Source organism: Scyliorhinus torazame, chromosome 8 (genome assembly GCF_047496885.1).
Source record: "Scyliorhinus torazame isolate Kashiwa2021f chromosome 8, sScyTor2.1, whole genome shotgun sequence".
Classification (NCBI taxonomy): domain Eukaryota; kingdom Metazoa; phylum Chordata; class Chondrichthyes; order Carcharhiniformes; family Scyliorhinidae; genus Scyliorhinus; species Scyliorhinus torazame.
Genome location: NC_092714.1, coordinates 111,706,295 through 111,730,777, shown reverse-complemented (window position 1 = coordinate 111,730,777; position 24,483 = coordinate 111,706,295). Strand labels below are relative to the sequence as shown.

Genomic DNA, 24,483 nt, shown 5'->3' with positions numbered 1-24,483 from the left:
CTCGCTCTGGGTGTGTGTCCGCCCCCGCTCGCTCTGGGTGTGTGTCCGCCCCCGCTCGCTCTGGGTGTGTGTCCGCCCCCGCTCGCTCTGGGTGTGTGTCCGCCCCCGCTCGCTCTGGGTGTGTGTCCGCCCCCGCTCGCTCTGGGTGTGTGTCCGCCCCCGCTCGCTCTGGGTGTGTGTCCGCCCCCGCTCGCTCTGGGTGTGTGCCCGCCCCCGCTCGCTCTGGGTGTGTGCCCGCCCCCGCTCGCTCTGGGTGTGTGCCCGCCCCCGCTCGCTCTGGGTGTGTGCCCGCCCCCGCTCGCTCTGGGTGTGTGCCCGCCCCCGCTCGCTCTGGGTGTGTGCCCGCCCCCGCTCGCTCTGGGTGTGTGCCCGCCCCCGCTCGCTCTGGGTGTGTGCCCGCCCCCGCTCGCTCTGGGTGTGTGCCCGCCCCCGCTCGCTCTGGGTGTGTGCCCGCCCCCGCTCGCTCTGGGTGTGTGCCCGCCCCCGCTCGCTCTGGGTGTGTGCCCGCCCCCGCTCGCTCTGGGTGTGTGCCCGCCCCCGCTCGCTCTGGGTGTGTGCCCGCCCCCGCTCGCTCTGGGTGTGTGCCCGCCCCCGCTCGCTCTGGGTGTGTGCCCGCCCCCGCTCGCTCTGGGTGTGTGCCCGCCCCCGCTCGCTCTGGGTGTGTGCCCGCCCCCGCTCGCTCTGGGTGTGTGCCCGCCCCCGCTCGCTCTGGGTGTGTGCCCGCCCCCGCTCGCTCTGGGTGTGTGCCCGCCCCCGCTCGCTCTGGGTGTGTGCCCGCCCCCGCTCGCTCTGGGTGTGTGCCCGCCCCCGCTCGCTCTGGGTGTGTGCCCGCCCCCGCTCGCTCTGGGTGTGTGCCCGCCCCCGCTCGCTCTGGGTGTGTGCCCGCCCCCGCTCGCTCTGGGTGTGTGCCCGCCCCCGCTCGCTCTGGGTGTGTGCCCGCCCCCGCTCGCTCTGGGTGTGTGCCCGCCCCCGCTCGCTCTGGGTGTGTGCCCGCCCCGCTCGCCTGGGTGTGCCCGCCCCCGCTCGCTCTGGGTGTGTGCCCGCCCCCGCTCGCTCTGGGTGTGTGCCCGCCCCCGCTCGCTCTGGGTGTGTGCCCGCCCCCGCTCGCTCTGGGTGTGTGCCCGCCCCCGCTCGCTCTGGGTGTGTGCCCGCCCCCGCTCGCTCTGGGTGTGTGCCCGCCCCCGCTCGCTCTGGGTGTGTGCCCGCCCCCGCTCGCTCTGGGTGTGTGCCCGCCCCCGCTCGCTCTGGGTGTGTGCCCGCCCCCGCTCGCTCTGGGTGTGTGCCCGCCCCCGCTCGCTCTGGGTGTGTGCCCGCCCCCGCTCGCTCTGGGTGTGTGCCCGCCCCCGCTCGCTCTGGGTGTGTGCCCGCCCCCGCTCGCTCTGGGTGTGTGCCCGCCCCCGCTCGCTCTGGGTGTGTGCCCGCCCCCGCTCGCTCTGGGTGTGTGCCCGCCCCCGCTCGCTCTGGGTGTGTGCCCGCCCCCGCTCGCTCTGGGTGTGTGCCCGCCCCCGCTCGCTCTGGGTGTGTGCCCGCCCCCGCTCGCTCTGGGTGTGTGCCCGCCCCCGCTCGCTCTGGGTGTGTGCCCGCCCCCGCTCGCTCTGGGTGTGTGCCCGCCCCCGCTCGCTCTGGGTGTGTGCCCGCCCCCGCTCGCTCTGGGTGTGTGCCCGCCCCCGCTCGCTCTGGGTGTGTGCCCGCCCCCGCTCGCTCTGGGTGTGTGCCCGCCCCCGCTCGCTCTGGGTGTGTGCCCGCCCCGCGGCCCGCCCGCTCGCTCTGGGTGTGTGCCCGCCCCCGCTCGCTCTGGGTGTGTGCCCGCCCCCGCTCGCTCTGGTGTGTGCCCGCCCCCGCTCGCTCTGGGTGTGTGCCCGCCCCCGCTCGCTCTGGGTGTGTGCCCGCCCCCCGCTCGCTCTGGGTGTGTGCCCGCCCCCGCTCGCTCTGGGTGTGTGCCCGCCCCCGCTCGCTCTGGGTGTGTGCCCGCCCCCGCTCGCTCTGGGTGTGTGCCCGCCCCCGCTCGCTCTGGGTGTGTGCCCGCCCCCGCTCGCTCTGGGTGTGTGCCCGCCCCCGCTCGCTCTGGGTGTGTGCCCGCCCCCGCTCGCTCTGGGTGTGTGCCCGCCCCCGCTCGCTCTGGGTGTGTGCCCGCCCCCGCTCGCTCTGGGTGTGTGCCCGCCCCCGCTCGCTCTGGGTGTGTGCCCGCCCCCGCTCGCTCTGGGTGTGTGCCCGCCCCCGCTCGCTCTGGGTGTGTGCCCGCCCCCGCTCGCTCTGGGTGTGTGCCCGCCCCCGCTCGCTCTGGGTGTGTGCCCGCCCCCGCTCGCTCTGGGTGTGTGCCCGCCCCCGCTCGCTCTGGGTGTGTGCCCGCCCCCGCTCGCTCTGGGTGTGTGCCCGCCCCCGCTCGCTCTGGGTGTGTGCCCGCCCCCGCTCGCTCTGGGTGTGTGTCCGCCCCCGCTCGCTCTGGGTGTGTGTCCGCCCCCGCTCGCTCTGGGTGTGTGTCCGCCCCCGCTCGCTCTGGGTGTGTGTCCGCCCCCGCTCGCTCTGGGTGTGTGTCCGCCCCCGCTCGCTCTGGGTGTGTGTCCGCCCCCGCTCGCTCTGGGTGTGTGTCCGCCCCCGCTCGCTCTGGGTGTGTGTCCGCCCCCGCTCGCTCTGGGTGTGTGTCCGCCCCCGCTCGCTCTGGGTGTGTGTCCGCCCCCGCTCGCTCTGGGTGTGTGTCCGCCCCCGCTCGCTCTGGGTGTGTGTCCGCCCCCGCTCGCTCTGGGTGTGTGTCCGCCCCCGCTCGCTCTGGGTGTGTGTCCGCCCCCGCTCGCTCTGGGTGTGTGTCCGCCCCCGCTCGCTCTGGGTGTGTGTCCGCCCCCGCTCGCTCTGGGTGTGTGTCCGCCCCCGCTCGCTCTGGGTGTGTGTCCGCCCCCGCTCGCTCTGGGTGTGTGTCCGCCCCCGCTCGCTCTGGGTGTGTGTCCGCCCCCGCTCGCTCTGGGTGTGTGTCCGCCCCCGCTCGCTCTGGGTGTGTGTCCGCCCCCGCTCGCTCTGGGTGTGTGTCCGCCCCCGCTCGCTCTGGGTGTGTGTCCGCCCCCGCTCGCTCTGGGTGTGTGTCCGCCCCCGCTCGCTCTGGGTGTGTGTCCGCCCCCGCTCGCTCTGGGTGTGTGTCCGCCCCCGCTCGCTCTGGGTGTGTGTCCGCCCCCGCTCGCTCTGGGTGTGTGTCCGCCCCCGCTCGCTCTGGGTGTGTGTCCGCCCCCGCTCGCTCTGGGTGTGTGTCCGCCCCCGCTCGCTCTGGGTGTGTGTCCGCCCCCGCTCGCTCTGGGTGTGTTCCGCCCCCGCTCGCTCTGGGTGTGTGTCCGCCCCCGCTCGCTCTGGGTGTGTGTCCGCCCCCGCTCGCTCTGGGTGTGTGTCCGCCCCCGCTCGCTCTGGGTGTGTGTCCGCCCCCGCTCGCTCTGGGTGTGTGTCCGCCCCCGCTCGCTCTGGGTGTGTGTCCGCCCCCGCTCGCTCTGGGTGTGTGTCCGCCCCCGCTCGCTCTGGGTGTGTGTCCGCCCCCGCTCGCTCTGGGTGTGTGTCCGCCCCCGCTCGCTCTGGGTGTGTGTCCGCCCCCGCTCGCTCTGGGTGTGTGTCCGCCCCCGCTCGCTCTGGGTGTGTGTCCGCCCCCGCTCGCTCTGGGTGTGTGTCCGCCCCCGCTCGCTCTGGGTGTGTGTCCGCCCCCGCTCGCTCTGGGTGTGTGTCCGCCCCCGCTCGCTCTGGGTGTGTGTCCGCCCCCGCTCGCTCTGGGTGTGTGTCCGCCCCCGCTCGCTCTGGGTGTGTGTCCGCCCCCGCTCGCTCTGGTGTGTGTCCGCCCCCGCTCGCTCTGGGTGTGTGTCCGCCCCCGCTCGCTCTGGGTGTGTGTCCGCCCCCGCTCGCTCTGGGTGTGTGTCCGCCCCCGCTCGCTCTGGGTGTGTGTCCGCCCCCGCTCGCTCTGGGTGTGTGTCCGCCCCCGCTCGCTCTGGCTGTGTGTCCGCCCCCGCTCGCTCTGGCTGTGTGTCCGCCCCCGCTCGCTCTGGCTGTGTGTCCGCCCCCGCTCGCTCTGGCTGTGTGTCCGCCCCCGCTCGCTCTGGCTGTGTGTCCGCCCCCGCTCGCTCTGGCTGTGTGTCCGCCCCCGCTCGCTCTGGCTGTGTGTCCGCCCCCGCTCGCTCTGGCTGTGTGTCCGCCCCCGCTCGCTCTGGCTGTGTGTCCGCCCCCGCTCGCTCTGGCTGTGTGTCCGCCCCCGCTCGCTCTGGCTGTGTGTCCGCCCCCGCTCGCTCTGGCTGTGTGTCCGCCCCCGCTCGCTCTGGCTGTGTGTCCGCCCCCGCTCGCTCTGGCTGTGTGTCCGCCCCCGCTCGCTCTGGCTGTGTGTCCGCCCCCCGCTCGCTCTGGCTGTGTGTCCGCCCCCGCTCGCTCTGGCTGTGTGTCCGCCCCCGCTCGCTCTGGCTGTGTGTCCGCCCCCGCTCGCTCTGGCTGTGTGTCCGCCCCCGCTCGCTCTGGCTGTGTGTCCGCCCCCGCTCGCTCTGGCTGTGTGTCCGCCCCCGCTCGCTCTGGCTGTGTGTCCGCCCCCGCTCGCTCTGGCTGTGTGTCCGCCCCCGCTCGCTCTGGCTGTGTGTCCGCCCCCGCTCGCTCTGGCTGTGTGTCCGCCCCCGCTCGCTCTGGCTGTGTGTCCGCCCCCGCTCGCTCTGGCTGTGTGTCCGCCCCCGCTCGCTCTGGCTGTGTGTCCGCCCCCGCTCGCTCTGGCTGTGTGTCCGCCCCCGCTCGCTCTGGCTGTGTGTCCGCCCCCGCTCGCTCTGGCTGTGTGTCCGCCCCCGCTCGCTCTGGCTGTGTGTCCGCCCCCGCTCGCTCTGGCTGTGTGTCCGCCCCCGCTCGCTCTGGCTGTGTGTCCGCCCCCGCTCGCTCTGGCTGTGTGTCCGCCCCCGCTCGCTCTGGCTGTGTGTCCGCCCCCGCTCGCTCTGGCTGTGTGTCCGCCCCCGCTCGCTCTGGCTGTGTGTCCGCCCCCGCTCGCTCTGGCTGTGTGTCCGCCCCCGCTCGCTCTGGCTGTGTGTCCGCCCCCGCTCGCTCTGGCTGTGTGTCCGCCCCCGCTCGCTCTGGCTGTGTGTCCGCCCCCGCTCGCTCTGGCTGTGTGTCCGCCCCCGCTCGCTCTGGCTGTGTGTCCGCCCCCGCTCGCTCTGGCTGTGTGTCCGCCCCCGCTCGCTCTGGCTGTGTGTCCGCCCCCGCTCGCTCTGGCTGTGTGTCCGCCCCCGCTCGCTCTGGCTGTGTGTCCGCCCCCGCTCGCTCTGGCTGTGTGTCCGCCCCCGCTCGCTCTGGCTGTGTGTCCGCCCCCGCTCGCTCTGGCTGTGTGTCCGCCCCCGCTCGCTCTGGCTGTGTGTCCGCCCCCGCTCGCTCTGGCTGTGTGTCCGCCCCCGCTCGCTCTGGCTGTGTGTCCGCCCCCGCTCGCTCTGGCTGTGTGTCCGCCCCCGCTCGCTCTGGCTGTGTGTCCGCCCCCGCTCGCTCTGGCTGTGTGTCCGCCCCCGCTCGCTCTGGCTGTGTGTCCGCCCCCGCTCGCTCTGGCTGTGTGTCCGCCCCCGCTCGCTCTGGCTGTGTGTCCGCCCCCGCTCGCTCTGGCTGTGTGTCCGCCCCCGCTCGCTCTGGCTGTGTGTCCGCCCCCGCTCGCTCTGGCTGTGTGTCCGCCCCCGCTCGCTCTGGCTGTGTGTCCGCCCCCGCTCGCTCTGGCTGTGTGTCCGCCCCCGCTCGCTCTGGCTGTGTGTCCGCCCCCGCTCGCTCTGGCTGTGTGTCCGCCCCCGCTCGCTCTGGCTGTGTGTCCGCCCCCGCTCGCTCTGGCTGTGTGTCCGCCCCCGCTCGCTCTGGCTGTGTGTCCGCCCCCGCTCGCTCTGGCTGTGTGTCCGCCCCCGCTCGCTCTGGCTGTGTGTCCGCCCCCGCTCGCTCTGGCTGTGTGTCCGCCCCCGCTCGCTCTGGCTGTGTGTCCGCCCCCGCTCGCTCTGGCTGTGTGTCCGCCCCCGCTCGCTCTGGCTGTGTGTCCGCCCCCGCTCGCTCTGGCTGTGTGTCCGCCCCCGCTCGCTCTGGCTGTGTGTCCGCCCCCGCTCGCTCTGGCTGTGTGTCCGCCCCCGCTCGCTCTGGCTGTGTGTCCGCCCCCGCTCGCTCTGGCTGTGTGTCCGCCCCCGCTCGCTCTGGCTGTGTGTCCGCCCCCGCTCGCTCTGGCTGTGTGTCCGCCCCCGCTCGCTCTGGCTGTGTGTCCGCCCCCGCTCGCTCTGGCTGTGTGTCCGCCCCCGCTCGCTCTGGCTGTGTGTCCGCCCCCGCTCGCTCTGGCTGTGTGTCCGCCCCCGCTCGCTCTGGCTGTGTGTCCGCCCCCGCTCGCTCTGGCTGTGTGTCCGCCCCCGCTCGCTCTGGCTGTGTGTCCGCCCCCGCTCGCTCTGGCTGTGTGTCCGCCCCCGCTCGCTCTGGCTGTGTGTCCGCCCCCGCTCGCTCTGGCTGTGTGTCCGCCCCCGCTCGCTCTGGCTGTGTGTCCGCCCCCGCTCGCTCTGGCTGTGTGTCCGCCCCCGCTCGCTCTGGCTGTGTGTCCGCCCCCGCTCGCTCTGGCTGTGTGTCCGCCCCCGCTCGCTCTGGCTGTGTGTCCGCCCCCGCTCGCTCTGGCTGTGTGTCCGCCCCCGCTCGCTCTGGCTGTGTGTCCGCCCCCCGCTCGCTCTGGCTGTGTGTCCGCCCCCGCTCGCTCTGGCTGTGTGTCCGCCCCCGCTCGCTCTGGCTGTGTGTCCGCCCCCGCTCGCTCTGGCTGTGTGTCCGCCCCCGCTCGCTCTGGCTGTGTGTCCGCCCCCGCTCGCTCTGGCTGTGTGTCCGCCCCCGCTCGCTCTGGCTGTGTGTCCGCCCCCGCTCGCTCTGGCTGTGTGTCCGCCCCCGCTCGCTCTGGCTGTGTGTCCGCCCCCGCTCGCTCTGGCTGTGTGTCCGCCCCCGCTCGCTCTGGCTGTGTGTCCGCCCCCGCTCGCTCTGGCTGTGTGTCCGCCCCCGCTCGCTCTGGCTGTGTGTCCGCCCCCGCTCGCTCTGGCTGTGTGTCCGCCCCCGCTCGCTCTGGCTGTGTGTCCGCCCCCGCTCGCTCTGGCTGTGTGTCCGCCCCCGCTCGCTCTGGCTGTGTGTCCGCCCCCGCTCGCTCTGGCTGTGTGTCCGCCCCCGCTCGCTCTGGCTGTGTGTCCGCCCCCGCTCGCTCTGGCTGTGTGTCCGCCCCCGCTCGCTCTGGCTGTGTGTCCGCCCCCGCTCGCTCTGGCTGTGTGTCCGCCCCCGCTCGCTCTGGCTGTGTGTCCGCCCCCGCTCGCTCTGGCTGTGTGTCCGCCCCCGCTCGCTCTGGCTGTGTGTCCGCCCCCGCTCGCTCTGGCTGTGTGTCCGCCCCCGCTCGCTCTGGCTGTGTGTCCGCCCCCGCTCGCTCTGGCTGTGTGTCCGCCCCCGCTCGCTCTGGCTGTGTGTCCGCCCCCGCTCGCTCTGGCTGTGTGTCCGCCCCCGCTCGCTCTGGCTGTGTGTCCGCCCCCGCTCGCTCTGGCTGTGTGTCCGCCCCCGCTCGCTCTGGCTGTGTGTCCGCCCCCGCTCGCTCTGGCTGTGTGTCCGCCCCCGCTCGCTCTGGCTGTGTGTCCGCCCCCGCTCGCTCTGGCTGTGTGTCCGCCCCCGCTCGCTCTGGCTGTGTGTCCGCCCCCGCTCGCTCTGGCTGTGTGTCCGCCCCCGCTCGCTCTGGCTGTGTGTCCGCCCCCGCTCGCTCTGGCTGTGTGTCCGCCCCCGCTCGCTCTGGCTGTGTGTCCGCCCCCGCTCGCTCTGGCTGTGTGTCCGCCCCCGCTCGCTCTGGCTGTGTGTCCGCCCCCGCTCGCTCTGGCTGTTTGTCCGCCCCCGCTCGCTCTGGGTGTGTGTCCGCCCCCGCTCGCTCTGGGTGTGTGTCCGCCCCCGCTCGCTCTGGGTGTGTGTCCGCCCCCGCTCGCTCTGGGTGTGTGTCCGCCCCCGCTCGCTCTGGGTGTGTGTCCGCCCCCGCTCGCTCTGGGTGTGTGTCCGCCCCCGCTCGCTCTGGGTGTGTGTCCGCCCCCGCTCGCTCTGGCTGTGTGTCCGCCCCCGCTCGCTCTGGCTGTGTGTCCGCCCCCGCTCGCTCTGGCTGTGTGTCCGCCCCCGCTCGCTCTGGCTGTGTGTCCGCCCCCGCTCGCTCTGGCTGTGTGTCCGCCCCCGCTCGCTCTGGCTGTGTGTCCGCCCCCGCTCGCTCTGGCTGTGTGTCCGCCCCCGCTCGCTCCCTCTCTCTCTCCCTCGCTCCCTCTCTCTCTCCCTCTCTCTCTCTCCCTCTCTCTCTCCCTCTCTCTCTCTCCCTCTTTCCCCTCTCTCTCTCCCTCTTTCCCCTCTCTCTCTCCCTCTTTCACCTTCCCCTCTCTCTCTCTCTGTCCCTCTCTCTCTGTTCCTCGCTGTCCCTCGTGATCTCCGATTTCTGCAGGAAAAGCAGTGCATGGTTCATTAAAGCAAATTACTGCAGATGCTGGAATCTGAAATCAAAAGAGAAAATGCAGGAAAATCTCAGCAGGTCTGGCTGCATCTTTAGGGTGAGATAAGAGCTAATGTTTCGAGTCCAGATGACCCTTTGTCAAAGCTACAGATGCTGCCAGGCCTGCTTAGATTTTCCAGCATTTGCTCTTTTCGTGTATGGTTCATGTTTATTCACATTTTTGGCAATTCCACTCCATGCCTCGCAGGTTGTAAACGTTTTCAATTAAACTTTTATCCATGTGTAAATGAGAATCCTGCAATGATGACACAGTCATTGGCATTTCAAAGTTCTATAAACGTAAAGCTTGTTTGCCACATCTTTGGAACAAAGAAACTAGTTTCTACAATGCATGCTCCAGACTCCCTTTCCTATCTTCAATTTATTGATCATTGGTAACAAGTTGGAGCAAAAATATAATTTATAGTTCCCTTATTTTAATCTACAAAATTATGCTTTTAAACATGTATTAAGTCTGTTTAGTTACGCAGTGTGAACAATAACTAGGATGTTTAGACAGAAGCAAAGGGGATGAAAATTCTCTTTGCTTTTGAAAAAATTCTAATTTCCTTATATAGCATTGACACCAATGTGCTTGTTATAAGCAGTGGGGACTGTACATGTGAAATACAAAGGTGATTTTTCACTGTGTAATCCAATATGTTTCTCAAGTTATTTATCGAGGTGTCTTTGTCTCTCTTTCACCTGGAGTGATGCAAACTCTGCTGCATGTATAATCAAGAAATATTTTTTTTAAGCATCTTTTAAATATATTTATCTTTCAGCGTATAGATACTGGCATTTTAAAAGCCTTAAATTACTCTTCAGAGATGATGGAAAATGAAGAATCCAGGAAAACCATGAAAGGTAATATCATACTATCACCACCTACGTTTACAAAATATGAGAATTCTCCCAGTGGCTGAACAATATGGGTAACAGTGGTTAGCACTGTGGCTTCACAGTGCCAGGGACCCGAGTTTGATTCCCGGCTTGGGTCACTGTCTGCTGAGTCTGCACGTTCTCCCTGTGTCTGCGTGGGTTTCCTCCGGGTGCTCCGGTTTCCTCCCACAAGTCCTGAAAGACGTGCTGTTAGGTGAACTATCCGAACAGGAGCCGGAGTGTGGCAACTAGGGGCTTTTCATAGAATTTACAGTGCAGAAGGAGGCCATTCGTCCCATCGAGCCTGCACCGGCCTTGGAAAGAGTACCCCGCTATAGCCCACACTTCCAATCTATCCCTGTTACCCAGTAATCCCATCTAACCTTTTTTGGACACTTAAGGGCAATTTATCATGGCCAATCCACCTAACCTGCTCATCTTTTGACTGTGGGAGGAAACCAGAACTTCACAGTAACTTCATTGTAGAGTCAATGTAAGTCTACTTGTGACACTAATAAAAATTATTATTATTCAGTGGGTTGAATGCACTGCCCGATGTGCTGTTAAGCCACATAGCTTCTAAGTGGGTGGCAGAGCTGTTGAAGTTGGTTGTTCAGGTTTTGAGAGGTGGTGGAGGAAAGATACCTTTACTACCTGGGACTGTGGTGACCTTAACCATTACAACTGGTGCTGGTTGTGATGTTGCATCATCAATACAAACACTGCGCTCTATTAACTTTGCATATTATTTTTAGAATTCAGGCATTCTTTGTTTTATAAAATGTCGAAATATTGTGTTGCAATGACAGATAAGTGAGGCTATTCTGTGCAAGTGACCCTTTGAAAAGTCGCCCTCTTCGAGCAAAAGAGAGACATTCATTTATTTTTGAGAGCCACGCTACAGCAGTTTTAAGAAACGGCTTGTGTTTCAATTTGAGTTATCAATAGATCAACATATTTTGTAAGCAACTTAATTGAATTGAATTTTTAAAAAGGTTCTACTGCAGTCTAGATACTGAAGAGTACAAAAACAGTAGGATGTAAAAAGTATGTGGGTACATTCAGAGTATTTATGTATTTAACAGATTTGTTTGTTTTCAGCCATCATTCTTGGGGCATTTGTTGCCCATCCCTGTTTGCCTGAAGTACATTAGCGAACAGCAATTGTTCATCGCTAAAACTAGCTTTCAATTCCAGATTTATTAATGGAATTTAGTAATTTGCCTCAAACTCCACCAACTGTCATGGTGGTACTTGACCGTCGTCTCCAGAGCATCAGCCTTGGTCTCTGAATTACGTTGCCACTATGCCAGCAGCTTTCCCTTCCTCTTTATGCTTTCAGGATACTCATTCTTTGGGCTGGGACGAAATACTCAGCTTCGGTGATTGTGAATTTCTTTGGTTCAAGCTCTGGATAACAGAAGATATTTAGTTTAATGGAGTTACTGCTCACAATGTGTGCTCTGCTCATTAGCAACTCCTTGTGGCTAAAGTCAGGCAATGCAGTACTGCATGGTGTTGAACCCGTAATTTGGCTTATTTTGAAATTGCAAGTTTTTAATAATCCCATGCATATTCATGCAGAATAATCAAATATGTCCAGTTTACAATTATGTTTCCTCCCTCACTAGTGTATGAAAAAGAGGGGTCCATGCTGAACTTTGTTGACCAGGTATTTGGTGGTACATTGACGAGTACAATCATGTGCGAGGAGTGCAAAACGGTGAGATTGATTCCTGTTGATCTATTAAAAAGAATAGATGCAGAATATTAATGGAAACTTTGTAAATGATAGTATGTTAACCATTGTTAACCCAGCTGAAGTTAAGTGCTAGGGTATTCTAACTCTCAGAAGTCTTACACCAGATTAAAGTCCAAGAGGTTTGGTTTGAATCACTAGCTTTCAGAGCACTGCTCCTTCCTCACCTGAGGAGTGCTCTGAAAGCTAGTGATTCGAAACAAACCTGTTGGACTTTAATCTGGTGTTGTAAAACATCTTACTGGGATTTAGAATCCTCACCTGAGGAAGGAGCAGTGCTCCGAAAGGTAGTGATTCGAAACAATTCTGTTGGACTTTAATCTGGTGTTGTAATACTGTGCTCACGCCAGCATCTCCACATTATGGCTACCATTCTAAATCCCAGAAGAGAATCATGATTCCTAACTGTATTTTTTTTACAATTTGGTATCATTTGAGGAAAGACCATTGTGGAAGGGTCCAGTCTTGTTGTAATAAGTAGCTAAATAAATGTTTATTAAGCAATCAAAAACACAACAAAGGCAACTAAAAAATATTTGCTTAACGGTAATAATGGCTACACACAATATTGTTCAATTGACCCAGTTCCAAACCCCTCTATTTTCTATACTCATAAAGCTAAACCTCCCAAACAACATCCCATCAGTTTTAACACTTTCAGCAAAATACAGCAATATATGCCACGCTCGGCACCTCTCTCTTTTGAGAATAGCAATAACTGGCAGTTCAAACAGGATTCCCCAGGCATTGGCTTGTTTGGAGTGAACACAATACGGCTGTGATCTTGAACCAGCTCAGCTCAATTCACCTCTGCTTATAGGATGAACGCTGCCACTGATATACTGCTTTTCCTTTTGATCTTTTCTTATCTGAACTACTTGTCTTAGAAGTCCCTCTTAATGACATCTCTTAAATGACCTCACCCTTTTAGAATCTAAGTGTGAAATTCACACCCACCTTCTCTTTTGAACTTTTACCATTTGTAATAATAATCTTTACTGTCACAAGTAGGCTTACCACTGTGCTACTGTGCTGCCCCATGCTTTAATTCCTGAAATCTATGCCCTATTATTATCCACATTCACTTAGGTAAATATCTGTTTGCAGTGTTGCTAGGCTAATCCACATATCATAGGGTGGCACGGTAGCACAGTGGTTAGCACTGTTGCTTCACAGGCCAGGTTCCCAGGTTCGATTCCTGGCTTGGGTCACAGTCTGTGCGGAGTCTGCACGTTCTCCCCGTGTCTGCGTGGGTTTCCTCCGGGTGCTCTGGTTTCCTCCCACAAGTCCCCAAAAGACATGCTGCTAGGTAATTTGGACATTCTGAATTCTCCGTGTACCCGAACAGGTGCCGCAGTGTGGCGACTAGGGGATTTTCACAGTAACTTCATTGCAGTATTAATGTAAACCTACTTGTGACAATAAAGATTATTATTATACAAGACCCCAGTCACACTGTCTCCCTAACAATTCCCATTTATTAGATTCCTTTGTTTTGTTTTAACACAAGTTGACACTATTAGGGATTTAAAAATAGTTTAATTTTGTTTACAATGTGTATTTTTGATAAGTTAGCTTGTAAGCCAATTTTGTTTTTCCTCCGTATACCCAGCCACTTTTCTTTTCTGTTCCCTTTCTCTCTTGTACTATTGATTTCTTGTTGAGTTACAATTCCACAGTGCCAGATATCCTCCAACGCTTTAACCACGTGTCCCCACTTGTTTGTATATGAGCATTAACAATGAGAATCAGCAGGATGTCTTGACCTAGGAGCATCACAATTAAATCTGATCCTGATCTACAAAGAGGTGGACTTCTCGGAAAGAACCTTGAACACTTTTCAAGTTCAGCCATAGAATCCCTACAGTGCAGAAGGAAGCCATTTGGCCCATTGAGTCTACACCGACCCTCTAAACTAGCACCCGATCAAGGCGCACTCCCCCACCCTATCCCTGTAATCCCATAATCCCACCGAGCCTTTTGGACATTACGGGCAATTTAGCATGAACAATCCACCTAATCTGCACATTTTTGGGCAAATTTCAGTACTGTAGCTGAGGTCACCTAATTAATAAGATGCCTGGGTGTGGCCGGTTAATCCTTGTTCCATTTGTTGAAGTGAAAGTCTGTATGCTATGCCTCTGCGTTGTTGGAGCCCATCTTTGCTTTGGGAGTAGGCTTGTTGGGAGAGTTAGGCGCCTTCCTCCAAGTGCCTGATATAATGGCTTCCTGGGTGTCCTCGTATTTGTGGATGGGTCTTCCGTGGTGGGGGGAGGAGGGGTAGTTTTCTCTTCATTTTATTATAATCCCGGTTTTGGTCCAGTGGGTTACTTCTCTTCAGTGCTGAGGTCTCCTCGATCAAAATTGATGTGATTTTTCTCGTGTCAGTGGGGTTTGTGTGATGCCCTGGGTGTGGTTTGTAAGGTGCAGGGCTGGGTGGTGCGTCCTGGCGTGTGCTGGTGGTACAGACTCCTTTGTGTCAGTGTGCTAGACTAGGCCAGGTCCAGCGCTGTGATTGGTATCCTGTTGCCCCCTTATGGTTGGTGCATCCTTTTTATTTTCCAATTAAGGGACAATTTAGTTGGCCAGTCCACTTACCCTGCACATCTTTGGGTTGTGGGGGTGAGACCCACGCAGACACTGGGAGAATGTGCAAACTCCACATGGACAGTAAGCCGGGGCCGATCCTGGGTCCTCGGCGCTCGAGTCAGCAGTGCTAACTACTGCGCCACCGTGCTGCCCTTGGTTGGTGCATCCTATCTCAAAGGCACTTATTAGGGACATCTTGAGAGGCTGACTTTTCTATGTGCTTTGAATATTCTTGGTTTTCGATTCCTACGTGCACGAGGGTGTGGAGTTAAGCCAGGTCCGGTACTGTGATTGAAATCCTGTATGAACGAGCAGCTTTTTCTCTTCTGCATTTCGTGGTGGGCGTGCGATGGATACAGATCTATGGTTGTACCTTGGTCCTCTTTTACCCTGAGACCTTTTGCTCATGGTATGCCCTTATTTATCCTGTCTTGATTATTGTTTTGGGAGGGGCTGACCATTATCCGAGTCCACAGCTGCTGGCCCTCTTTGTATAATGTGAAATGATGATCATTCCAACCTGTGCCTGAGGCTGGGATTCCTTTGCATTGTCTGTATATGTACCTTTTTCTTTGTATTTTTAAAGTTTTGCTATGATGTTTAAGATTCTGTGATTGGCTGCTTCAGGGGTACAGGTGGGTCTGGTATCCGAGGGAAGGAGGTTACAGTGTGTCATTGGTGCCTTTGGTATTGCTGGATTTGTGGGAGATATGGTCTGGTGCATGCCCAAACATGGCACGAGAAACTTATGCTGAATTCTCATGGTGTTTGCAAGCAATCACCGCGTGGGCAGGTGTGCACCATTTTACCATGTTTTTTATGGCTGTATCCTTCTCTTGTTCTCTAGTGGTGCGTACGGAGGCACCAAGTTGAATCTAATATATGTACTGAGCCAATTATATTTCTGTTCCGCTGTTCCCCTCTGTATCTATGCATGTTGAGACTTTTTTTTTCCTGTGATTTTGTTGCGTTATTTGTTGAAATGAAAAACTACAATAAAAATACTTCTGACATTTACAGTTTCAAATTGATTATTTTAATGATTTTCTTTAGGCAATTTGGAGCATGGACTATTTTTAAGACTTGGGCCTGACCTGATTTTACAGGATGTACCCAAGTTTAAAACATTTAAAGCAGGATGTGTGAAATACACTCAAGGTGATCTGTAGCAATCTTTAACATTTATTTAATTACAGATTTAACTCTATTGATCTCAACCAGAGCAGCAGTTAGAAGGTTACCATTTGCCTGCTGTGTGCGAACAGGAAGAAAATAATTTAATGTTTTGTTTTTGCTTTGTTAAAGTACATGTGTATGCCTAGGTTAAGAACAACAGGCTCAGTTGTAACGTCCTGAAAGGCATAAGAACCTGGCAACCCATTAAGAATAGCCACTTGGGTAATATATGAAAGAGCTCTCATTGGCAGGAAACTACTTTGGCAGTGGCAGAAGGGGAAGAAAGGTGTTGCTAGTTTGCAGGTTCAGCAATAAATCACCCAAAACCATAATCAAAATATTTTGTCTGCTTTGTTCTCAGGTTACGTTAGTAAAAGAGTCTTTTTTAGACTTGTCGCTCCCTGTTTTGGATGAGCAGGTAAAAATGGTGCTGTGGATCCTTTCATTTTTAAGTTCTGTATTTTTTCCTAGCTTTTTCCTTTCTTTTGATTCCAAGGGCAATGCTTGGAAGCTCATCGCTGCAAAGCCTGAGTTGCATAACAGCCGAACTGGCAATGTTGGCAGCAACGTCTCAACTTATACCTGCAGAATATCGCTTGATGTGTAATGTTCTGAATGTGATGATAATTGCTCAATATCTGATGTTACTTCATAATGGATTGTCCCACATTTTGCACACTGTTAATTGGTCCCAACCAGAGTAGCCAAAGGGGTCACTATATCTGACCTCAGCCTCTTTGTATTGTGGAAGAAAAATCAATCAATGTTCCCAATCTTATTCGCTACCCAAAACCGCTGGTGGAACCATGTCTGTGTGATTATTGCTGGGTGTGGTCTTGTTCATTTAGTAAAGGCCGATTCAGTTGGGCATGGCAATGACTGGGATTGGTTCTGCTGCCTCATGCGGTCAAAGGTACATAAGAACAGCCCCTGGAGTCTGTTCTGCCATCTATTTAGATAATGTCTGTTCTGTCTCTTAACTCCATTTTCCCATCTTGGTCCCATATGCATCTTGCCTAACAAAAACTATTGATCTTAGTTTTGAAATTTTCTCAACAGCATTTTTGGCAAGAGTTCCAGATTTCCACTATCCTTTGTGTGAAGAAGAACTTACAGACATCACCCCTGAATGGCTGAGCTCTAATTATAAAAAGTTGTTAACTCCCTTGATCTGGGCTCCTCTGCCACAGAAAATGTTTCTCTCTCTACCCAATCAACACATGTAATCATCTTAAATACCTCAGTTAGACCATTGCCCATCAGAAGACCTGACTGGTCTTTGCTGCCAATATTCAGACATGAATCTTGGCCACAGAGTCAGTTTAAGAAGGTTTCTTGAGATCTTGGAATTTCCCTCTGTGAAGCAGTCAGTACTTTGACTGAATATATTATGAAGTATTTTTGATGTGTATATTTAGTCATATAACTGTAATTGTCCTTGGAAAAATATCAGTGCTTTACAAAAGCTGACTGTTTATGGGCAGAAATCTATTTGGCCTGTGTCAATAAAATCACCGATTACAGCAACATCATTCAAACCTTGCAGTATTTTGATATTTCACTATGTTGTTCATCTGTCTCCCAGTAATGTGGCAAAATGCATGGGACCAGGTTTGTTATAGTAGAGACTACATGTAAAAACTGTTCTGCATTAGGGGTTATGATTGCCAATACATTCATTGTGATATTTAATTGCAGAGTGATAAGAAAAAAACCTTGGGAAAAAGTGGAAAAAATACTAGTGAAAATGACCAGAATGACAACCATGGGGATTGTGATGGAAATTTTGTTTCCAAGAACAAAGGTGATGTATCAACTGGCATTACCAAATACCAACAAAAGAAGGCAAAGAAACAGGCTAAAAAGCAAGCAAAGGTAAAGCAGGTCTTGCTGTAATCTAAACAAATATGATCAACTGATCGTTGTTTTTGAATCCTAGAAAGTTATGGCTCAGAAACAACTCGTTTGGACTATTGGGTTTGTACTAACACTTTGCCCACGCAATGCAATATTAATACCCGTGACATCTCTCCCTCGCCTCATAACCTTGTTTTGTTTTTCATCGGCGTGCTGCTCTTTAGCAACATCATCCAGCAATGCATTCTCAGGTTCGCATGGAACACTGACAACCCCAAATCTGACTCATTGGCAACCTTCGACCTCCCCACTCTCTAAATTGTCAAACTGCTGGTCCATTATTAGATGAAGAGAAAATCACCACTCCCTAGCAATCAACACTCTCCCTCTCCCTGGTAACTGTCTTGAGGCTAAACAAAATCATTTATTACTTTGGCACACGATTCAACCTCGAGATGAGTTTCTGATGACACGCCCTCTCTAACACCAAGACGGTTTTCTTTCCCCCATCCCCGGTTCTGTTCTTATTGGATCAGAAATGCATTGATTTAGGAAGCAGACCTGGATACGTTTTAAATGATATTTCCACTTTAGCTACAAGCATGACCTTTTTCTTGGAATAGTTAAATTCACCCAGCATCAATGTTCCGTTGTTCATGCATATCCTTATGATCTAACTTCCGAACTTCCCTTCGATGTCATCTTTACTCTTTGGTGTATTGTAATGCACAACTAGGAATTTCCTTCCCATTTTTAAGTGATATACATATGGATGCTGCCCTTTAGGGCATCCTCAAATATGTGTCTTGTGATAGAATTATTTCTTTTAATGTAAATTTAGAGTACCCAATTCTTTTTTTTTCCCAATTAAGGGGCAATTTAGCACGGCCAATTCATCTATCCTGCACATCTTTTTGGGTTTCTGGGGTCGAGACCCACGCACACAAGGCAAAATTGTGCAAACTCCACAAGGACAGTGACTTGGGGTTTGATCCCGATCCCAGGTCCTCAGCGCCGTGCAGCAGCAATGTTAACCACTGCGCCACCGTGCTGCCCGCACGATAGAACAATTTTTTGTTCACACTGGCACCCCCATTCACCTACTTTTCCTGCTTATCTCTTCCAAAAATATTATGATGGGGGACCTTGAGTATTTCTAATCCCGCCCAAACTTTTTTAAATAATAGATTTAGAGTACCCAATTCTTTTTTTCCAATTAAGGGGAAATTTAGCATGGCCAATCCAATTACCCTGCATATCGTTTTGGGTTATGGCGATGAGACCCACACAGACACGGGGAGAATGTACAAACTTTACACAGACAGTGACCCAGGGTCGGGAGCGAACCCGGGTCCTCGGCACTGTGAGGCAGCAGTGCTAACCACTACGCGCCATGCTACCCTAATCCCATCCAAAGGTAAGCCATCTCTGTTGGTGTTACAGTGTCATATCCACCTATTGTCACCAGTGCTCCAGTTTTGTGCTTTGTGTATTCACACGCATACCCCTGCCTTGCCTCTCTGCAAGGACATTGGTGCCATTTTAGTGTTTTAGGTGTCACTGCAATGCTACAAGAATATGAACTCTTCTGCCCAGCACCACCCCTCACCAGTACATGGAATTCCTAATCAGGAGGCAATGTGAAGATTGGCTCTTGTTTTTCAGGCTAGCTTCCAACACCTTAAACCCCCTCTACAAGACTTCAAACATCTGTGTCATTAGTTCCAGTGCAGATCTTGATTCTTGGCTATTGTTCCTCCTGTTTTTTAAAAATAATTTTTTCTCAAGGTAAGTGTGTCGCTGACAAGGCCACTATTATTGTACATCTTTCGATGCCCTCTTAAACTGCTAGTCACAGTCAAATACAAATAAATGGCTTGCTTGCTCTCTTCAAAGGAGAGTCACGAGGTCAACCACATTGACGTGGAACTGGCATCACCTATAGGCCAGGCTAGGTAAGGACAGCAGGTTTCCAAAGGACACATCCTTCACTCTGGTGCCAGAGATACAAATTATCATTTGGAATGTCTGGCCAAAACGTCAAAAGAACACTGTCTGAACATACAGTGCAGAAGGAGGCCATTCGGCCCATCGAGTCTGCACAGGCTCACTTCCAGCCTATCCCCTTAACCCAATAACCCCTCCTAACCTTTTTGGTCACTGAGGGCAATTTATCATGGCCAATCCACCTACCCTGCACGTCTTTTGACTGTGGGAGGAAACCAGAGCACCCGGAGGAAACCCACTCAGACACGGAGAGAATGTACAGACTTTGCACAGACAGTGTGGAATCGAACCTGGGACCCTGCCGCTGTGAAGCCACAGTGCTATCCACTTGTGCTGCCCAAGTTCTGTACCTGTTCCTTGATTCTTCTGAGTTGCCATCACTGTTCACTTCATAGTATCGAACCCTATGTATCTCTTGGATAGTTCCAGTAATTGAGGTGTTTCCTGCAAATGTATGTCCCATCTCCCCTCTGCTGCCTCTGCAAATGGTGGCCTATTGTTTCTTCCTGAATTAGTCCATTTCCTGAACTCCGTAACACAGTCTCTTGGGTAACTGCATTCTGGAGAGTACTGTTCAGAAACCCTTATGATGTCCAATTGCTCTTTGAGCAGAGAGACCCACTCCTCTAAAGACTCAGTTTTCGAATACTTGGTGTAAATGGGCTTCCGTTGGATACACTGAGGGTCCATGATGGCTCGCGCACCACCACCCACATATGCACATTCACACACAGCTGCTTTATTGCACATTCACACACAATTGCTTTATTGTACATGTTCCTCATTTTTAAAAAATTAACTTTCGATCCTAATGTAATGCAGAGTTTCCATTTGACCAACTTCCTCAGTAAAGATAGTCAACCAAAATTTGCGGGATACAATTTATGTATACAAATTAACTGGAAATAAACTATGGTCCTTCTTCTCGTTATGACCCATGTTTAGTTGTAATTTTACCCACCAGGGTGAAAAAAAATTAAAATTTACGAATCCACATGGCATTCATAATTTTGTACACATAGCCTCTGACTCTGTAACAACAAATATCAGATCAACTGTTGTTTTATCCAATTGAAGTAAATTCAGTTTGTACGTCTCTCCAAACCAAGGACCCCAACATCCCATAATTATTGAATCATACTATTCATCATATACATCTCCCTCTTGCAGAAATATTGAAAGGAATTTATGTATGTACATTGTTACTGGCCCACTCTATATCTCCCTCCTCCACCATTGCTGCTTTACTATCCAACATCAACTTGTGTAATTTCCAAAAGCTCAGTATAGGTAAGCTTGACTGCACCTTATTCATTTCACATTTGCCTCAAGCACTAAGTCTATCATGCTGTCCAACTGTAGCTGCTTCCTCAGGCAGATCTTGGTGGTGCACAGTATCAATATTGTATTAATATTCTACCCCAGAGACCATGTTTCGACTCTGGGGCATTGCCTGGTTATGCTCCACCTCACCATCTCTGCTGCAAAAACCCTCATCCATACCTTTATCTCTCAGAGCTTCAGCCTTCTCCCTTCCTAAGCAGTGACATGCCATCATTCCCAAATCTGTCCAACTCTACTGACTGGAAAAGCAACTTAAAGATCCTTGGTCCAAAGTCCCTGCACATCCTTACCCTCTCCTGCCCCATCTGAGTAACCTTCTCAAGCCATACATCTTACTTTACCCCCTCCACCCCTGACCCAACTCTCTCATTCCACCATCAGAGACCAATTAATCAGTATTTCAGCTAACGACAATTAACTTGCATCTCAAAAAGTGTGCCAAATGACCAGCTTTATTTTTTGCCAATTCATCTTGCATAATTAAGCTAATACTTCAAAATCTTATTCCTGTTTGAATCTCAGATTCAAACTTTCAGCACATTCTCTCTTTTTATCCTATGCTCTCACAAGGTATATGTGACAAATAATACCATTAGATTGAGAAACAAATCTCATTTGGTTTTTGTACTGAAGCATCCTAATTTGCTGATGCAGTGACTTGTTTTGCTTTGCTGCACCCTGTACAGAAATAAATTTCCACTAGCTTAATACGCAGGACATTCTTGGTCAATAGCATTGTCATGACATTCTGAGCAATGCAGTGGTAAATGTTTGAAGTTTACTACTTTTTTTCTTATTTGAATTCTTATGAAACTGCCTCTTTTATTTTTTGGTTGAATTGTAGAACCAACGTCAACAACAAAAGCACCAGGCAAAAGTGCTTGATCTGGAGAACTCCCCTGCCAAATGTTCCGCGGATGAAGTACAGAATGAAAAAGATGCTGCTGTTTCAGAAAACAAGGAAGACCTAGAATCTGATAACATCGTAGAAGAGGTTTCTCAAGAAGAGAGTCTTTCTGATGGCTTATCCACTGACCAATGTCTTGGAACCATAATAAATGAATCCACGGAGGAAAATGGTCAAGAACCGAGCCAAGACAACACTGATGTAGATAATGAGGAAGAGGAGTCGAGTGAAATTTTGCATAGGGAAGAACATTCTGATCATTCCCACAGCTCAAAGAACTTTGACTCTTCAGATATATTTGAGTCAAACACGATGAATGAGAACCACTCGCGTTGTTCCACTGAAGATGAAGAAATAATCAAGAATATGAATAAATTAAATTTGAATGAGTGCACAGTGAATCATGATGAAATAACTTTAACCCTGGAGGAGTATAAGAACTCTTCTGGAATTACAAATGATTTGCTCTCTTCCACAAAAGTTAAACAGGTGGTTTTTTTGGACCCAGAGGATGCATTTTGCACCCTTACAGACAAAGAGTTGCTGAGTGTAGAGGACTGTTCTATTGGGGCTTGTTTACGTCAGTTCACTCAGATAGAAAAACTCACTGGAGCAAATAAACTGCTGTGTGAAGAATGTACCCAAAGGCAGCACAAAAATGGATCAAAGACCAATGCAAATGGTAGTAAAATAACAGAATTGTGTTTACAATTTCAAATATCAAATGCCTTCTAGTATGGATTCATAGCTTGGCTTTAGTATAATGCCTTAAAACTATTAGGATTGTTGTGTTGTAAGCTCTTGAATACTGATTGCAGAATTTAAACCCAAGTTTAAACACTTGCTACCAATAGTATTTGAGTGCAGTGATAATCCACATTTTGACCAGCACCGCCCCAGAGAACTCGAACAAGAACTTGGATTTCTATAGTGCCCTTAACATAGTAAAACTTCCCAAGCTGCACAGATTACATAGAAGTGCGATCGGTCAAAAATGTGATGTCAAACCAGAGAAGGGAGACCCTAAGGCAGATGACCAAAAGCTTGGTGAAAGACATAGATTTGAAGCAGTGCCTTAAAGGAGGAGAGATGAAGAGACAGAGGTTTTGGGAGAGGAGTTTCATAATTCAGTCTAGGTGGCTGAAGGCCAGTCGTAGGGTTACTGCAAATCAAGATCACGGTTAAATGAATCATGATTTGCAGTAACCCTACATTCTAATGTTTGAATTGCTGTATATTTATCTCCTACTTTATTGTGTTCCATATAAATCTACAGCAACTGTTTTGCAGAGGTGCTTGTTTGAGGGTTAAAATGATCCTCCATGGCTGAAAAGGTTTAAATTTCATTAGAATGTAATCAGACACATTTAAGCTTACCTCCTTTATATTTGCAGATAAAAAGGTGTACACGAATGCCAGGAAACAAATGCTTATTTCATCTCCACCTCCAATTCTTACTCTTCATTTGAAAAGATTTCAGCAGGTAATTGTTCAGAATTACTTTTTAATACTAAATTTATGCATCTGGTGGGGAATCTATGTCTCTACATTTTTGCCAGTGAATTGCCGTAATTTGAATAAAATGAACATGGAACATGTCTAAAGTCTGGATTTTTACATGCTGTAAATACAAACTAGAGTATCATGATGTTTGCCATGCATATAATATGCATATTGGACATCTATGTCTTTTTGTTCTGTGTGTATAAATGTGGTAACTTTCTATATTACAAAAGTGACTAAAACTTCAAATAACTTGTTGGCTGTAAAGTGCTTTGAGTCAGTGAAAGATGCTGGATAAGTTCCAAGTTCATTTTAATGGAAAATATTTTTAAGCAGTTACGCAGGATTTTATTGGAAACAATTGTACAGGTTGAAAAATAAAACCTACATTTGCTCACAAATTCCATGCCTGAAATAAATGATTTAATGATTTCTGATAGAAATGATAGGTAACTGAAGCAGTAAATATTTGGCTGGCAAGTACAATGAAGCTTGTAAGAATGTAGTGATTTTAAAAATTCTTTCATTGGATATGGCCATCGCTGGCAAGGCTGCCATTTGTTGCCCATCCATAACTGTCCTTGAACAGTGGGCAGTTCAGAGTTAACCACCATAGTTGTGACTCTGGAGTCACATGTACGCCAGGCTGGGTAAGGATGGCAGATTTCCTTCCCTGAAGGACATTAGTAAACCAGATGAGTTTTCATGATAATGCATGGTCGTTTCATGGTCACCATTACTGAGATGAGCTTTTTAAAATATTCTAGATTTATTGACTGAATCCAAATTTCAACAACTGCCATGGTGAAATTTGAACTTGTGTCCCCAGAGTATTAGCCTGGGTCTCTGGATGACTAGTCCAGTCACATTACCACTGCACCACTGTTTACCCTGTTCTGAAGGACAGAATTACTTTTGTAAAAATTGGAACGAAAAAGCAAATTTATTCAGTTTCATTGCAATTTAAAAAAAATTATTCTGAATTATATTGGCAAAATGGTTTATTTGCAATATAATGTGGACTTTTAAAAAACCATTCTGTGGGCCTGAACATTATTTTTTTATAAATGTTTTATTAAAGCTTTTCCAACCAACATTTTTACATAACAAAGCGAGAAGTACAAATAATAATAAAAATAAACCAGAATTATTAAACATAGAACATAGAACATAGAAAATACAGCACAGAACAGGCCCTTCGGCCCACGATGTTGTGCCGAACCTTTGTCCTAGATTAATCATAGATTATCATTGAATTTACAGTGCAGAAGGAGGCCATTCGGCCCTTTGAGTCTGCACCGGCTCCTGGAAAGAGCACCCTACCCAAACTCAACACCTCCACCCAACACCAAGGGCAATTTTGGACATTATGGGCAATTTATCATTGGCCAATTCACCTAACCTGCACATCTTTGGACTGTGGGAGGAAACCGGAGCACCCGGAGGAAACCCACGCAGACACGGGGAGGACGTGCAGACTCCGCACAGACAGTGACCCAAGCCGGAATCGAACCTGGGACACTGGAGCTGTGAAGCAATTGTGCTAGCCACAATGCTACCGTGCTGCCCTTAAGAACAAATAAATCTACACTATATCATTTTACCGTAATCCATGTACCTATCCAATAGCTGCTTGAAGGTCCCTAATGTTTCCGATTCAACTACTTCCACAGGCAGTGCATTCCATGCCCCCACTACTCTCTGGGTAAAGAACCTACCTCTGATATCCCTCCTATATCTTTCACCTTAAATTTATGTCCCCTTGTAATGGTTTGTTCCACCTGGGGAAAAAGTCTGACTGTCTACTCTATCTATTCCCCTGATCATCTTATAAACCTCTATCAAGTCGCCCCTCATCCTTCTCCGTTCTAATGAGAAAAGGCCTAGCACCCTCAACCTTTCCTCGTAAGACCTACTCTCCATTCCAGGCAACATCCTGGTAAATCTTCTTTGCACCTTTTCCAAAGCTTCCACATCCTTCCTAAAATGAGGCGA

General features: G+C 52.5%; 1 protein-coding gene across 2 annotated transcripts in view; it reads left to right on the top strand.

Annotated features, from left to right (window-relative positions):
• Positions 1-24,483, top strand: part of usp16 (ubiquitin specific peptidase 16) — a 65,952-nt gene that overhangs the window by 25,523 nt on the left and 15,946 nt on the right. For both annotated transcript variants that reach the window (XM_072514029.1, XM_072514031.1), the window contains 6 exons: positions 9,250-9,331; positions 10,978-11,069; positions 15,232-15,288; positions 16,569-16,745; positions 20,923-21,667; positions 22,380-22,468. In XM_072514029.1, the coding sequence (XP_072370130.1) occupies positions 9,250-9,331; positions 10,978-11,069; positions 15,232-15,288; positions 16,569-16,745; positions 20,923-21,667; positions 22,380-22,468 (1,242 nt within the window). The remainder of the gene's footprint in view (positions 1-9,249; positions 9,332-10,977; positions 11,070-15,231; positions 15,289-16,568; positions 16,746-20,922; positions 21,668-22,379; positions 22,469-24,483) is intronic.